The sequence below is a fragment of the Gobius niger genome (genome assembly GCF_951799975.1).
Source record: "Gobius niger genome assembly, chromosome: 11".
Taxonomy (NCBI): Eukaryota; Metazoa; Chordata; class Actinopteri; order Gobiiformes; family Gobiidae; genus Gobius; species Gobius niger.
In genome coordinates, this window is record NC_136862.1 from 2,291,536 (window position 1) to 2,308,417 (window position 16,882).

The window sequence follows — 16,882 nt, forward strand, 5'->3', positions numbered from 1 at the left end:
CCCTCTGTAGAAGAACCACACAGTGATGGTCAGGATGTTCTCTGTAGTCTCTCTGTAGAAGAACCACAGTGATGGTCAGGATGCTCTCTATAGTCCCTCTGTAGAAGAACCACAGTGATGGTCAGGATGTTCTCTATAGTCCCTCTGTAGAAGAACCACAGTGATGGTCAGGATGCTTTCTATAGTCCCTCTGTAGAAGAACCACAGTGATGGTCAGGATGCTCTCTATAGTCCCTCTGTAGAAGAACCACAGTGATGGTCAGGATGCTCTCTATAGTCCCTCTGTAGAAGAACCACACAGTGATGGTCAGGATGCTTTCTATAGTCTCTCTGTAGAAGAACCACAGTGATGGTCAGGATGCTTTCTATAGTCTCTCTGTAGAAGAACCACAGTGATGGTCAGGATGCTTTCTATAGTCCCTCTGTAGAAGAACCACAGTGATGGTCAGGATGCTCTCTATAGTCCCTCTGTAGAAGAACCACAGTGATGGTCAGGATGCTTTCTATAGTCCCTCTGTAGAAGAACCACACAGTGATGGTCAGGGTGCTCTCTATAGTCCCTCTGTAGAAGAACCACACAGTGATGGTCAGGATGTTCTCTGTAGTCTCTCTGTAGAAGAACCACAGTGATGGTCAGGATGCTCTCTATAGTCCCTCTGTAGAAGAACCTCACAGTGATGGTCAGGATGCTCTCTATAGTCCCTCTGTAGAAGAACCTCACAGTGATGGTCAGGATGCTCTCTATAGTCCCTCTGTAGAAGAACCTCACAGTGATGGTCAGGATGCTCTCTATAGTCCCTCTGTAGAAGAACCACAGTGATGGTCAGGATGCTCTCTATAGTCCCTCTGTAGAAGAACCACAGTGATGGTCAGGATGCTCTCTATAGTCCCTCTGTAGAAGAACCACAGTGATGGTCAGGATGCTCTCTGTAGTCCCTCTGTAGAAGAAGAACAGGGAAAGCTGGGGGGAAAATGTAGCTAAATCTTAAATATACTTGTGTGAATGTGTCGTGTGCACTTTAAATATTGACGTCTTGAGAGAAATATTTGCCTAAATTCTACGTTTAACACCCATCCATGTTTAAACAAATACACCTGAAGCAGAACATGCCTTGTTGAAGAAGTTATTAACTTTTGTTTAAAGGCACACTGCGTAACATTTTGGACTATACTGTTGCCGGCAAAACAAAAGATGTTCCTAACGACCAGCTCAACACAGAAAATGCTGTTACTGCAGCGTGTAATAGAAGAATGTATTTGGATGAGAACCTAACCTGTTTATATCTCAAATTGTACTGCCTTTCGTCACATCTCCATGGAAACGAGCTGGAGACGTACCCACTCCTGGTAAAGTTTACAGTCATATCTTAGGAGGGGTTGAGCCTCATCAATGTTTGTTTGTACATTTATGAGGTATTTTTCAATGGTGAAAATATCTGTCATAAAATAAATGCTTGTATTTCAATTTTATTTATTGGGTAAAATTCTACGCGGTGTGGCTTTAAATAGTATTTGTATTGTAAATGGTTTTCTTCTGCTTCATAAACTCGTGTTTGTGCTTCTTACCATCTTACTCCTGTAGATCCGGGCCTGTAGACCATGGATTAGGTCGTGAGCGAGTTACGGAGGAAAGAAATTTGATCCCAACTTTTTCACCTGATATATTACAATCTCTTCTATTTCATTTTAGGAGACAACAGTTCAGTCCTTCACTTCAGCAAAGAAGAACCAGAGGAAGTGGACGTCAAAGCAGAGCCAGAAGAGTTCCCTCTGATCCCTGTGTGTGTGAAGAGTGAAGAGGAGGAGCCAGAGTCTTCTCTCCTTCATCAGACAGTGAAAGAGGAGCCCAGAGAGGACGCTGATGGAGCAGGTTCAGACAAACATCCAGAGAGCGAAGAACATGGAGAGAGTTCTGACGACACTGACGACTCTGCAGACTGGACTCCACAGACTCACCCTGAGGAGAACAAACAGCTGCAAGGACCAGCTCACAGGACCCACGACGCTGGAGCCAAGTTCACATGTTCTCACTGTGGAAAGGGATTCGGATCCAACTCCAAATTAAGAATCCATGAACGGACTCACACAGGAGAGAAGCCGCACAAATGTTCAGTCTGTGGAAAAGGATTTATACAAAAACAAAATCTAGACCGACATATGAATACTCACACCGGAGAGAAACCCTTCAATTGTTCAGTTTGTGACAAAGGTTTTACTAAAAAACCTGATCTAAAAATACACATGAGAAGTCACACAGGGGAGAGACCTTACAGATGTTCCACTTGTTCAAAGAGTTTTACTGAAAAGGGGAATTTAAACAAACACATAAGAGTTCACACTGGAGAGAAACCGTTCCAATGTTCAATCTGTGAAAAGTGTTTTAGACAAAAGCAAAATCTAACCCTGCACATGAGGACTCACACAGGGGAGAAACCGTTCAAATGTTCAGTCTGTGATAAAGGTTTTACGTTAAAGCATGATCTAAAACGACACACGAGAAGCCACACGGGGGAGAGACCGTTCGAATGCTCAGTTTGTTCAAAGAGTTTTACCGTAAAAGGGAATTTAATCAAACACACACGACTTCACACTGGAGAGAAACCGTTCCAATGTTCAGTCTGTGAAAAGTGTTTTATGCAAAAGCCGATTTTAAACCTGCACATGAGCACTCACACCGGCGAGAAACCGTTCAGATGTGCAGTTTGTGAGAAAGGTTTTGCCCTGAAACATGATCTGAAACGACACATGAGAAGTCACACAGGAGAGAAACCGTTCAGGTGTTCGGTTTGTTCAAAGGGTTTTGCTGAAAAGGGGAATTTAAACCTGCATATGAGGGTTCACACTGGAGAGAAGCCTTTCAGGTGTTTGGTCTGTGATAAAGGTTTTACCAAGAAACATGATGTGAAGCGACACATGAGGGTTCACGCAGGAGAGACGTAGTTCAAGTGTCTGTGCAGGGGCGGACTGGCCATGTGTTCATTCTGGAGGAGCACAGAGGGGCCACCGGTCCCGCCTCAACCGAGCTTTACCCAAATCTAAAAGCTCAAAAGAAAAGCATCAAAATAGCGACAAAAAGAGGATGAAAAGTCGAGAAAAACGTGAGAAAAACACAACAAAAAATGATTAAAAAAACAACAAAAATGTGGCGAAAAAAAAAAGGTTTCCGTCACTTTTGTAGGTCTTAGCTTTCAAATGAGGTGCTACATCAGGGGTGGGCAAGTTTGTGTCATGGAGGGACGATTTTCTTCATTTCCAAAACACCAAGGGCCCAAAGTAACGCCACTTTATCTCTACAAATATAAGTTTTGCCCCTGATATATGACCTAATGGGGTGTTTTGCTGGGAAATGTGAAAATATCGACAGTATTTTCCACATTTTAGAGTCCTTTTATTTGGTCTCTGATTTATGCATAAATGTTTCTTCAAAATTCTCTTGGGCCGGGCCTGACGTTGCCAACCCCTGCGTTACATTGTTGCTCTCCAGTCGAGAAGCTTTTAGATTTGGGTAAAGCCCAGTATAAAAAAAAAACATGAATCTAAAAGGAATTCCGTGGAGTATGGTGCACCACAAGGTTCAATTTTGGGACCATTATTATTTATTATTTATATGAATGATTTTGCTTCTGTTTCTACAATCCGCTCTTTTTGCTGATACCGATCAAAAACATAATAATAAAAAGCCGAACTGGGGAAAATGCACTCGTTAGTGTTAAGGCGGGGGGTCAGAGGTTAAAATATGTATTTGTGGAAGTGCACAGTTACGCTAATTTGGGCCAGGCTGGTCAGAGTCCGCCCCTGTGTCTGTACAACCTGATTTGGATAAATCATGCTAATACGTTAGCCTGACTACTTATTTATTTAGTTTTAAGTGGGACAATGTACATTAATGAACATTAGGACAATGTAAATGTACCCGAATTAGCCAAAAGGCTAGTTTTCACCGGTCGTCCCCCTGCCAGATCTCATAAGGCAACCTAAAAAGAGTAATTAAAAAATCACATACTACAGTAAAATACAATATAAAGTGGAACAGTGTAGCAGACATATCAATAAGAAAACCACATAACTTATATACACACACTCAAATAGTCGTTTAGTGTTCACAGATTTGCGTCTCAACTAGACTTTTTTTGGCACTCGATTTAAAAGACTGATAAGATGGAGCCTCTTACTGATGAAGGTGCTGTGTTCCAGTGATGGAGAAAACAGTCTGACTGAATGCAGATTTCCTCAAGGGGATAGTGCAGTCTCCTCTGGTGGTGCCTCTGGTGCTTCGGTTTGACTGGACAGTGATGAATGTGGAAATAGGAGGTGGAGCTAACAGATATGAACAGATGTGGTGAAACTTCAGATTGTCCCAGCTTAAGAGCCTGTGTTTCTGTAAAATGTGACAATGGTGAAAAGGGTTTTTTATCAAGGACTTTCAGTGCTTGTTTGTATAATGATTCCAGCGGTTTTGTAGTTGATTTGTGTGTGTTGGACCAGCACGTTAGACAATGTATGATGTGACTAAGAATGAGTGAATGGAACATCTTTTCTGAACATCTATATTTGTATTATCTCATTCTGTAAAAAGTGAAATACATTCTTCAATCGGTTGGTGTCTTGGTTTGTTGTCTATTTAAGGTTATGATTATTATTTTTTTAAACTGCCCAAAACGAGGTTGAACTAATAAAAAAATAAAAAGTGTCTGTTAAAAGTACAGCCTGTAGTTCCACCTGTGTCCGCTTGAGGGAGCTCTCCGTGTTGTACAAGAAGAGCTAGTCAATTTTCTGCCTAAAAGTTGTTAATCAAATGAATCTTAAATCCCTTCCACGTGTCGTTTCTACACGTGTTTTATTCATATTTGCAGCTAAAAATATTTGTAATAAAAATAATACACTTAATATAATATTCGAAGTCCTCATGAGCAGTGTATTAGTCAAATAAAAGGCAGAAAGAGTGAGAAAGTCGAGCGTGTAATTGTGTTATAGAAACCCCTGAGCGCTAGAGGGCAGTGTGGGCGCGTCTGAGCAGAGAAGAAGACACTAAACATAAACAAACATGGCTGCCGTGCGGCGTTAGCTCCGACCCCGACCCTCAGAGCCTCAAAGCTTCACCTTAAAGCGGACAGAGCCTCTGAAACATGGCCCAGGTGAAGCTGGAGGAGCAGTGGGAGCGCGCGGAGGTGAAGCGAGGTACTGTGCATTTGAAAAGATATATTTAAGCTGCACAATCATCTAGGCAATGATATACTCACTTTAAAAAAAAGAACATCCCACTCACAGCCTCTGAGTCTGACATTAGAGCCACAATCATAAGTTTGAATCAGTTTCTAAGCAGTTCTTCTGTTTTCAAAATATATTTCCTGTTTATATTGTTTTTTCTCAGTCACTGTATAATTATTTTGAGTGAGAAGTTTCTCCCATTCTTTAACCTCTTAACTCCCACCTGAACGGATCCCATTTTCTCTAGTTTGGCTTTACCCTAATCAAAAAGCTTCTTGGGAAAAAAGCACCAAAACAGCCACAAAAAATGAGAAGAAACAAAAATGTGACAAAAATTCAACAAAAATGTGACAAAAATGTGACAAAAACTCAACAAAAATGTGACAAAAATTCATCAAAAATGTGACAAAAATTCATCAAAAATGTGACAAAAAATCAACAAAAATGTGACAAAAAAATTAACAAAAATGTGACAAAAAATCAACAAAAAAGTCACAAAAAAATTCAACAAAAATGTGACAAAAAGAAAGAAAGAAAAAACATACAAAAGGTGACACAAAGAGCAACAACGTGAGGAAAAAGATCAGTTTTGTGGGTCTTAGCTTTCAAATGAGGTGTTTCACAGGCCTATAGCCAAAGAGGACAGAATGCATTTGGTTTAGGCGGGAGGTAAGAGGTTAACCGCTTAAAAGAGCACATTTTCTCCAGTTTGGCTTTACCCAAATCTGAAAGCTTCTCGTGTCAAAATCCAACAAAAAAGACGCAAATGTGAGGAAAAAAAAATCTATGAAAAAGTGACGAAAATGCAATGAGAAAAGTTTAAAAAGTTACAATGCGAGGACAAAGATCGGTTTTGATGTGTTTTGTATGTCTTAGCTTTCAAATGAGGCAGCAGGAGGCAGCGCTGGTGTCGTGCCACACAGTGATGGAGCTCCAGATGCTCTATAGTCCCTCTGTAGAAGTTGCACAAAACAGAGGCTGGGACTCTGGCTCTTCTTAACTTGTGGAGAAAGTAGAGATGACTTTTCTTGACCAGTGATGTAGTCTGCATGGTCCAGGAGAGCTTCTCTGTGATGTGCTCATCCAGGACTTTAGTGCTGGTCACCTTCTCCACTGCAGCACCGTTGATTGTTAGAGGAGCTGGACCCGCGCTCTTCGAAAGTCCACCATAATCTCCTGTGTTGTTTGCCTCTGTCACTTTCTGTCCGTGTCCAAAAAAAGAGTTAAACTACAAACTAAACAAAACAGACTATGGATGAGGTCGTGAGCGAGTAAAGGAGGAAAGAAATTTGATCCCAACGTTTTCACCTGATATATTACAATCTCTTCTATTTCGTTTTAGGAGACCAGATATTAGGAGACGACAGTTCAGTCCTTCACTTCAGCAAAGAAGAACCAGAGGAAGTGGACGTCAAAGCAGAGCCAGGAGAGTTCCCTCTGATCCCTGTGTGTGTGAAGAGTGAAGAGGAGGAGCCAGAGTCTTCTCTCCTTCATCAGACAGTGAAAGAGGAGACCAGAGAGGACGCTGATGGAGCAGGTTCAGAGAGTGAAGAACATGGAGAGAGTTCTGACGACACTGACGACTCTGCAGACTGGACTCCTTCAGCTGAAAGGCCCACTCCACAGACTCACCCTGAGGAGAACAAACAGCTGCAAGGACCAGCTCACAGGACTCACGACGCTGGAGCCAAGTTCACATGTTCTCACTGTGGAAAGGGATTTAGATCCATCACCAAATTAAGAATTCATGAACGGACTCACACGGGAGAGAAACCGTTCAAATGTTCAGTCTGTGGAAAAGGTTTTACACAAAAACAAAATCTAGACCGACATATGAATACTCACACCGGAGAGAAACCCTTCAATTGTTCAGTTTGCGATAAAGGTTTTTCAAATGATCTAAAACTACACATGAGAAGTCACACAGGGGAGAGACCTTTCAGATGTCCAGTTTGTTCAAAGGGTTTTGCTGACAACAGGAGCTTAAACACACACATAAGAGTTCACACTGGAGAGAAACCGTTCCAGTGTTCAGTCTGTGAAACATGTTTTAGACAAAAACAAAGTCTAAACGTGCACATGAAAACTCACACAGGCGAGAAACCGTTCAAATGTTCAGTCTGTGAAAAATGTTTTATAAAAAAGCAAAATCTTGACCGACACATGGTCAGTCACACCGGAGAGAAACCATTCACTTGTCCAGTTTGTGAAAAAGGTTTTACAAAAAAAGATGATCTAAAAATACACACGAGAACTCACACAGGGGAGAAACCGTACAAATGTCCAGTTTGTTCAAAGGGTTTTGCTGTTAAGGGGAATTTAAAGAAACACAATGCAAGACATCACACTGGGGAGAAACCGTTCCAATGTTCAGTCTGTGAAAAATGTTTTATGCTAAAGCCAAGTTTAATCGTGCACATGAGAACTCACACAGGCGAGAAACCATTCATATGTACAGTTTGTCCAAAGAGTTTTATTGAAAAGGGGAGTTTAAACCTACATATGAGGGTTCACACTGGAGAGAAGCTAATGAAATGTTTGGTCTGTGATAAATGTTTTACCAAAAAACACGATATGAAGCGACACATGAGGGTGCACGCAGGAGAAACGGCCTGAAACAGCCAGGGGCCAGAGGGCGTCCCGTGTGGGAACCTCAGCATCTCATCTCTGCTGTTTACAGATGATGTTGTTCTTTTGGCTTCATCAAATCAGTTTTCATTTATTCGTGTGAAGAAATGCGGGGAGATGCTAACACTGTCCGTTGTTTCTCCCCTTTAGTTTGAGCTGGACGTTGTACTTGCAAACACTTGTATTTTTTTATTTTATTGTCTGCCAGGATTAAACAGAGACTGCCTCTCAGAGTTTCCGCTGTGTCCCGCGGCTCCTTAAAGAGGGGGTGTTATTCTTTTTTCAGTCCCATTGCACCAGTCTATATCACACTACAATGATGACCAAACCTTCTGTTGGTCTGTAAATGCAGTAAATTAGAATAACTGCCTTGTATAAAATGTCTCTCTCAAAATGGCTGTAGTGAATGTCTTGAAATAGGCCTCTGTCTCTTTAAGAACCTCTGAGCCTTTCCGACACGCCCCCTCCACACGCTGTCTGTGGCATCAGTGGGGAGGGGGTTCTGCTGAGGAGCAGTGGTTGGTTACTCGGCTGGTGACGAAAGCTCGGAGGCGTCTCCAGGAGGTGGGGGCGTTCCTAGGAGGACTCAGGCAAACCTATCCCTAAAATGGCCGCCATCAGAGTTTTTACAGATTACTCACAAATACGTGAATGTGCCAAGGCAACACTTCAGCCATGTTTTTAATGAGGGAGTGACAGAATAACATGATGGAAAGCTTGAAAATGTCAATTTTGCATAATACAAACAGCACAAACGACACAGAGCAGAGGTTCACCCGTCACTGCTGCATATCTAATATGAAGAGTCATGTCTGCGGTGGAAACTCTACCTGTTTTTAACTTTGTAGCTGAACTAAGAAGTTCAGGCAGTTGAAAGTGTTGGATGTTTTGTTTGCCGTGGCCGTCTTTCTGTATTTCGTTTCGGCATTCATTTTGTAGCATAACCACTTTATTTTACTAAGCTTAAAGGAGCAAGACTTGTTTTTTCTTTCTATTTATGGAATGAATTGTGTTCTGTCTTCCTTTAGTATATTGTAAACTCAGACATTAGTGGGGAAAAACACTGTAGATCTATTCATAAAGCATTTGTATCCATTTCATGAATTTGCAGGAAAGGTTTGTTGCATTTTTGTGTAAGTGATGATCCTGCAGGAGTGAAATGTGCCTATAATCATGTCCCTGTGAAGAACGAGGATGCTACAAACATGTCAGGAAAAATGGGGATGAGTTTGTTCCTCAACCAGCGTTTTAATTTAGTGTTTTCCTCTTTCATTGTTAGAAAAGAAATAATCAGGCGGGCTTTTTGTTAAGTGTGACGTCACGACTTCCTTTCCCGGGTCCTAGCTTATCGGCTAATATGCGAGGGGAAAAAAACATTAAAAACTCTTCAATACCACAATCAATATTTCTGAAACTCAACAGAGAGTGACTGAGCATACGTATTTCCCAGACTCAGTAGCCAAAAATGCCGCACCTACTGCTAAAAAAGTATTATTTACTAAAGTCGGTACTTCCGGGGTTAGCGTAGCGCCGTTAGCATTGATCTCCGTTAAACCGGAAGTACAGATTTTGGTAAATATTACTTTTATAGCAGTAGGTTCAGCATGTTTGGCTCATGGGCCTGAGAAATAAGTCTGTTCAGTCACTCTCTGTTGAGTTTCAGAAATATCGATTGTGGTTTTAAAGAGTTTTTTTTTGTAGTTTCTCGCACATCTACGAACCCGAACGTAGAGCTGTCTGAGGGATTGTGTTATAGCACCTCCTGAGCACTAGAGGGCGGTGTGAGCGCGTGTGAGCAGAGAGAAGAAGACGACAAACATAAACAAACATGGCTGCCGTGTGGCCTTAGCTCCGAACAGAAGCGACCCTCGGAGCCTCTGAAACATGGCCCAGGTGAAGCTGGAGGAGCTGTGGGAGCGCGCGGAGGTGAAACAAGGTACTATCTCGGCATCCGTGTACTCATTAAGATAATATCCCACTCACGACGAGCCTCTGAGTCCGTTTTCAGGGCCACAATCAGAAGTTCCAATCGGAATTCTAAGAAGCTGTTTTCTACAATCTCTTATTCTTGCCAAAAAAGTAGGCGGACGCAATTGTTGTTAGAAAAAATATTCTTGTCTCTGAAAAAAAAAAAAAAGGGGGGGCAAATAATGTTTAAAGTGCATATGGCATGATGTAATGCTTTTGAGAATATGAGTTTTTTATAGGGATTTAACAATTCACCTAAATTAGATAAAATGTGAATCGATGTATACAATAAAAGACTCTTTCCAGTCTGATTCAAAATGACAGATGTTAAACAAAAGGAACATCTTTTGGTTTAAAAAACAATCAAATAAATAAATGATATCGGGCAACTTAACACTCATTTCCCATTGACATATTTTATTGCACACCAACAGTTTAACCCCTTAACTCCCACCTGAACCGAGCACATTTTCTCCAGTTTGGCTTTACCCCAATCCAAAAGCTTCTGGAAAAAAGCTGTGAAAATAGCAACAAAACTGAGACGAAAACAATGATGGAAATGTGACAAAAAAGTGAGAAAACATTGACAAAAAAGTGACGAAAAATTGATGAAAAAGAGGAAAAAATGACAAAATTGTGACAAAAAAATGTGACAAAAAATGACAAAAATGTGATAAAAATTTGACAAAAAAGTTACAAAAATAAGTTGAATACCCAACAAAAAAATGATGGGAAAAAATCTGATGACGTGAGGAAAAAGATCCTCTCGGTTCAGGTGGGAGTTTTTGCCGTCTGACACGTCTGATGCTCCTGCGCGAACAAGGCGTCTGGACTGGAGCGGCCAATCATCACACGAACTGTTTGCCTCTATCTATGTCACTTCCTGTCAGTGGAGGAAAAAGGAAGTGATAAACTAAATCAACCTCCTTAACATTTTTAGCAAAAATCTTCAGTATAGTAGTTGCGTTAATGTGTCGTGTGCACTTTACATATTGATGTTGTCGTGAGCGAGTAAAGGAGGAAAGAAAGAAATTCAATCCTAACTTTTTTCTCTGATTTATTACAATCTCTTCTATTTCATTTCAGGAGACCAGATTTTCCAAGACGACAGTTCAGTCCTTCACTTTAAGCAAGAAGAACCAGAGGAAGTGGACGTCAAAGCAGAGCCAGAAGAGTTCTCAGTGATAACTGTGTGTGTGAAGAGTGAAGAGGAGGAGCCAGAGTCTTCTCTCCTTCATCAGACAGTGAAAGAGGAGACCAGAGAGGACGCTGATGGAGCAGGTTCAGAGAGTGAAGAACATGGAGAGAGTTCTTCTGACACTGACGACTCTGCAGACTGGACTCCTTCAGCTGAAAGGCCCACTCCACACACTCACCCTGAGGAGAACAAACAGCTGCAAGGACCAGCTCACAGGACTCACGACGCTGGAGCCAAGTTCACATGTTCTCACTGTGGAAAGGGATTTGCCACAATCTCCAAATTAAGAATTCATGAACGGACTCACACAGGAGAGAAACCGCACATATGTTCAGTTTGTGGAAAAGGTTTTACACAAAAACAGAATCTAGACCGACATATGAATACTCACACCGGAGAGAAACCCTTCAATTGTTCAGTCTGTGATAAAGGTTTTACTAAAGATCTTGATCTAAAAATACACATGAGAAGTCACACAGGGGAGAGACCTTACAGATGTCCAGTCTGTTCAAAGGGTTTTATTGACAACGGGAATTTAAACAAACACATAAAAGTTCACACTGGAGGGAAACCGTTCCAATGTTCCCACTGTGGAAAGGGATTTGCCACAATCTCCAAATTAAGAATTCACGAACGGACTCACACAGGAGAGAAGCCGTTCAAATGCTCCGTCTGTGGAAAATGTTTTACACAAAATCGTGATCTAAAACTCCACACGAGGACTCACACGGGAGAGAAACCGCACAACTGTTCAGTTTGTGATAAAAGTTTTACACAAAAGCAAAATCTGGATCGACACATGAAAACTCACACAGGGGAGAAACTGTACAAATGTTTGATCTGTGAGAAAGGTTTCACACTCGTACATAATCTGAAAGTGCACATGAAGGCTCACACTGGGGAGAAACCGTTCAAATGTTTAGTCTGCGGGAAATGTTTTGTGCAGAAACCCAAACTAAGCCGACACATGAGAACTCACACAGGGGAGAAACCGCTCAAATGCTCGGCTTAAGCACCGTCGAACTCCACAGGAAACTCATCCAGAAGAGAAAGACCTTGATAGTAGTAAATGGCCTAAACAGCTAAACACAGATCTGGAAACTTCACACACTTCGGAAGACGTTCAGTTGAGTTTACTAAACCATTGTGAAACTGTAACAATACTTATAACTATAACGAGCACATTTGCATATGAACAACAAATTGCTAGCTTAGAAAATAGCATTGAAATTAGCATAGTTAAACACATCTAAAATATGTCAAACACATCCCGCCTCTCAAAAATGAAACCTAAAGAAAATAGATCTGGTGCCGATGCTTAATCAAACACACAAAAGAAAAGCCTGGAGAGTGTTGCAGCTGTTTGTTGACCTCTGTTGAATTAACAGGCCAAGAACAAACCAGTTTACCTCAGCATTACAGTAAAGCAGTGCGTCGTGTCTGTATTAAGATCACAGATGACAGACACAGATTGTCCCGTCACTTTGAGCTCCTTCCATCAGGGCAGAGACACAGACTTCCTTGTGCCAAGAAAAAATGTAACAGGAATTCTTTTGTTCCCTTTGCCATCAAGGAGCTGAACAAGTTGTAAGTATTAATGTCGTTCAGTCAGTCTGTTCCTTTTTCCTTTCCTTAATGAAGTGAACCTGCTGCTGCTGCTGTGTCTGCAGTGAACTGATTTTATAATGAACTGATTTTATAATGAACTGATTTTATAATGGACATTGCTGGGCAAATGTATTAGAATGTATGAGCGAGCCAAAGGCAAATTTCTGCCATCATTGTGCATGGTAGACAATAAAGTTTATTCTATTCTATTAGATTAGATTAGATTAGATTAGATTAGATTAATTATATGATATGATATGATATGATATCATATGATATCATATGATATGATATGATATATTATATTCTATAGACCCTTTAATTGTTTGTAAACATTCCGGGCTTTGCAGGAAGTTAGATTCCTATCTATCTATTCCTATCCTGTTGTCATGGTAACGATAAACAAATGTTTAACTGTTTTAGGAAATATTAAATAAACCTTATTTTATCTTCTCAAATTTCATTCCTCTTGGTCTGGCACCTTAAGCCACAACAAGACCACATTATTTAGTTGTAGTTTTACACTTATAATCGCTAGTTTTAGTTTAATCTTATTTCTCTTGATCACTTCCTGCCTCCAGATGATGTCAACAGTTCTATTCTATTCTATTCTATTCTAAAGGGTGGAAGTAACAAACATTATTTGATAAAAGGGAATGTGATAAAAGTTCACCTGATTTAAAACTGATATAATATTACTTGATTAAAAACAAGTTGTTTCGATATTGAGTCGAGTGTGTTATTGCGTTATAGCAACACCTGAGCGCTAGAGGGCAGTGTGAGCGTGTATGAGCAGAGCGAAGAAGAGCAAAAGCAGAAACAAACATGGCCGCCGTGTGGCGTTAGCTCCGAGCAGAGCCGACCCTCAGAGCCTCAAAGCTTCTCTTTAATCAGGGCAGAGCCTCTGAAACATGGCCCAGGTGAAACGAGAGGGGGAGAAAGGTACTGCGCATTTGGAAATAATAATTCTGGCTCCATAATTGTCGACGAAACCCAAACATAGGTGTATTTGAACATGCTAACAGTTAGCCTGGCTGAATGTAGTTCCGCCTCTCGGCCGAGACCATGAATATAAACACTTAAAATGACTCCATTGTGTTCATCACACATCAGCACTCAGGAAATACAGCTTTACTTTACGATTGTTCATAATAATTGTAATGGCCAACGTTAAAATCCAATGAATTGTCACTGCGCATGCGTAGTTGTGTTTGTTGTCGACAATCGTGCTTCCGTCAACGATCACACAGTCACTGTATAACTATGTTGTATGAGAAATATATCGTTGTTTTTTTTTAATTCTAGTCTCTGCAATGATAATATGTGAACAGTTAAGTTTATTCTTACATTGATGTTTTTTGTTGAGATCAATATTTGCCTAAATTCTGTGAACGACACCCTTCTATTTTTTTTCCGTTTCTTTTTTTCTTTGTGTAGTCGTTTTTGTGCGCCATACTGTGAGTTTATAGGTCAGGACATGGTGATCTGTATTCAATGAGACGTTTTGACCTGATTTAATACAGTATTTGCTATGATTATTTCAGGTGTCCAGATTTTCAAAGCCAACAGTTCAGTCCTTCAGTTCATTAAAGAAGAACCAGAGGAAGTGGACATCAAAGCAGAGCCACCAGACTTCCCACTACCTGTGTGTGTGAAGAGTGAAGAGGAGGAGCCAGAGTCTTCTCTCCTTCATCAGACAGTGAAAGAGGAGACCAGAGAGGACGCTGATGGAGCAGGTTCAGACAAACATCCAGAGAGCGAAGAACATGGAGAGAGTTCTGACACTGACGACTCTGCAGACTGGACTCCACAGACTCACCCTGAGGAGAACAGGGCGGGAAGTGGAGAAGAATGTCGCAGCTCTGATTCCGAGTGGAGCTGGGAATTCAACCCTCCCACAAAGACCACTGCCAAGAGCAAAAGAAAGATGGAAGATTATCCAAACTGGACTCCTGCAGCTGATGAGAGCGACTCTGACACCAAGTCATGCACGTGTTTCCACTGTGGAAAGGAATTTGAAACCATCACCATGTTACGAGCTCACGAACGGACTCATAAAGGAGAGAAACCGTACAAATGTCAAGTCTGTGGAAAAGGTTTGAGACAAAAGCAAAATCTAAAAACACACATGAGAACTCACACAGGGGAGAAACTACACAGATGTTCAGTCTGTGATCGGGGTTTTATTCATGAAAACTATCGAGATCGACATATGAAAACTCATTCAGGAGAGAGACCATTCGAATGTTCAGTCTGTGATAGGGGTTTTATACATAAAAACTCTCGAGACCGACATATGAAAACTCATTCAGGAGAGAGACCATTCGAATGTTCAGTCTGTGGAAAAGGTTTTATACAGAAACCAGATCTAATACAACACATGAGGACTCACAAACGACATAAACCATACAAATGTCCAGTCTGTTTAAAAGGTTTAACACAAAAACAAAGTCTAATTGTGCACATGAGAACTCACACAGGGGAGAACTTATACAGATGTTCAGTCTGTGATAAAGGTTTTACACAAGAACCTAATCTGAAAGTGCACATGAGGACTCACACAGGAGAGAAACCATTCAAATGTGTGGCATGCGACAAGTGTTTTGTACAGAAATCCCATCTAAACCTACACATGAGGACTCACACAGGGAGAAACCGTTCAAATGCTCAGTCTGTGAAAACATTTGTACAAATAAACATGATCTAAAAGCGCACACGAGGACTCGCACTGGGGAGAGAGAGGGATAAGGGAGCAGTGGTGTCAAATTGTGGGATTGGCCCAAAAATATCATCTATGAAACGAGTATTATGCTGTGGAAAACAGTTGCCACTGGAAGGGTCGGGGGCCATGTGAAAGGTTCCTGTCCCGGGCCCTGCCAAGGCTTTCCACTGCCCTGGCCGTGGGATAAAGAAAGTGTCTTTCTGCAATTGGTTTGGAAATGTATTTCTTACTGTATAAACCACTGTATTTTATATGCTCAGAATGTAATGATGTTGGCCAAATAAAAACACAGAAAGAGTAGAGTGTGATATTGTGTTATTGTGTTACCGAACCCCCTGAGCGCTAGAGGGCAGTGTGAGCGTGTATGAGCAGAGCGAAGAAGACAAAACATAAACAAACATGGCTGCCGTGTGGCGTTAGCTCCGAACAGAACCGACCCTCAGAGCCTCAAAGCTTCTCTTTAAAGAGGGCAGAGCCTCTGAAACATGGCCCAGGTGAAGCTGGAGGAGGAGAAAGGTACTGCGCATTTGGAAATCATAATTCTGTCTGCACAGTTGTCGACATATCGAATTATAGGCATATTTGAACATGCTAACAGTTAGCCTAGCTAGATGTAGCTCCGCCTTAAATGATATAAACACTGGAACAAACTCCATTGTATTCATCACACATCAGCATTTAGGTGATAACTTTATTTTACGATCGTTCATAATTGTAATGACAAACATTTAAAGCTGTAGAGTCCGATGAATTGTCAATGCGCATGCGTAGTTGTGTTTGTTGTCGACAATCGTGTTTCCGCCAACGATCACACAGTTACTGTATAACAATAATGTGTGTGTACATGGTTGATGTTTGTGTTGAGATTAATATTTGCCTAAATTCTACCTACACCCTTCTAATTTGTATTCATGTTTTGCTTTGTAAAGTCGTCCTTGGGCTCCATACTATGAGTTTATAACTCAGGAACAATGCACAAAAGAAGACATGACGTGGTTCAGGTTATAGAAATAAGTACATTTCCAGCTGCAGTTCCTGGACAGGTTCATGTTATACTAACATGGACATGGTCGTCTGCATGAAATGAGGAAAGAAAGTTTGTCGTAAGTTCTAACGTTTTGACCTGATTTAATGCAATATTTTCTATGATCATTTCAGGTGATCAGATTTTCCAAGACAACAGTTCAGTCCTTCACTTCAAGACAGAAGAACCAGAGGAAGTTGACGTCAAAGCAGAGCCAGAAGAGTTCCCTCTGATCCCTGTGTGTGTGAAGAGTGAAGAGGAGGAGCCAGAGTCTTCTCCCCTTCATCAGACGGTGAAAGAGGAGACCAGAGAGGACGCTGATGGAGCAGCTTCAGACAAACATCCAGAGAGCGAAGAACATGGAGAGAGTTCTGACGACACTGACGACTCTGCAGACTGGACTCCACAGCCTCACCCTGAGGAGAACAGGGCGGGAAGTGGAGAAGAATGTCGCAGCTCTGATTCAGAGTCGAGCTGGGAATTCAACCCTCCCACAAAGACGTCTGCCAAGAGTAAAAGAAAGATG

The 16,882-nt window shown here is 41.3% G+C and overlaps 1 protein-coding gene across 2 annotated transcripts in view; it reads left to right on the forward strand.

Annotated features, from left to right (window-relative positions):
• The window catches only part of LOC306969893 (uncharacterized protein), a 21,460-nt gene extending 9,438 nt beyond the window's left edge, over positions 1-12,022 (forward strand). The window contains exons 2-3 of one of the 2 annotated variants that reach the window (XM_079565673.1): positions 6,551-6,754; positions 11,083-12,022. In XM_079565673.1, the coding sequence (XP_079421799.1) occupies positions 6,551-6,754; positions 11,083-12,014 (1,136 nt within the window). In that variant the 3' untranslated portion in view covers positions 12,015-12,022. Of the gene's footprint in view, positions 1-6,550; positions 6,755-10,890 lie in introns of both variants that reach the window. The other variant, XM_079565674.1, reaches the window with a different exon arrangement.
• Positions 12,023-16,882: the final 4,860 nt, after the last annotated feature.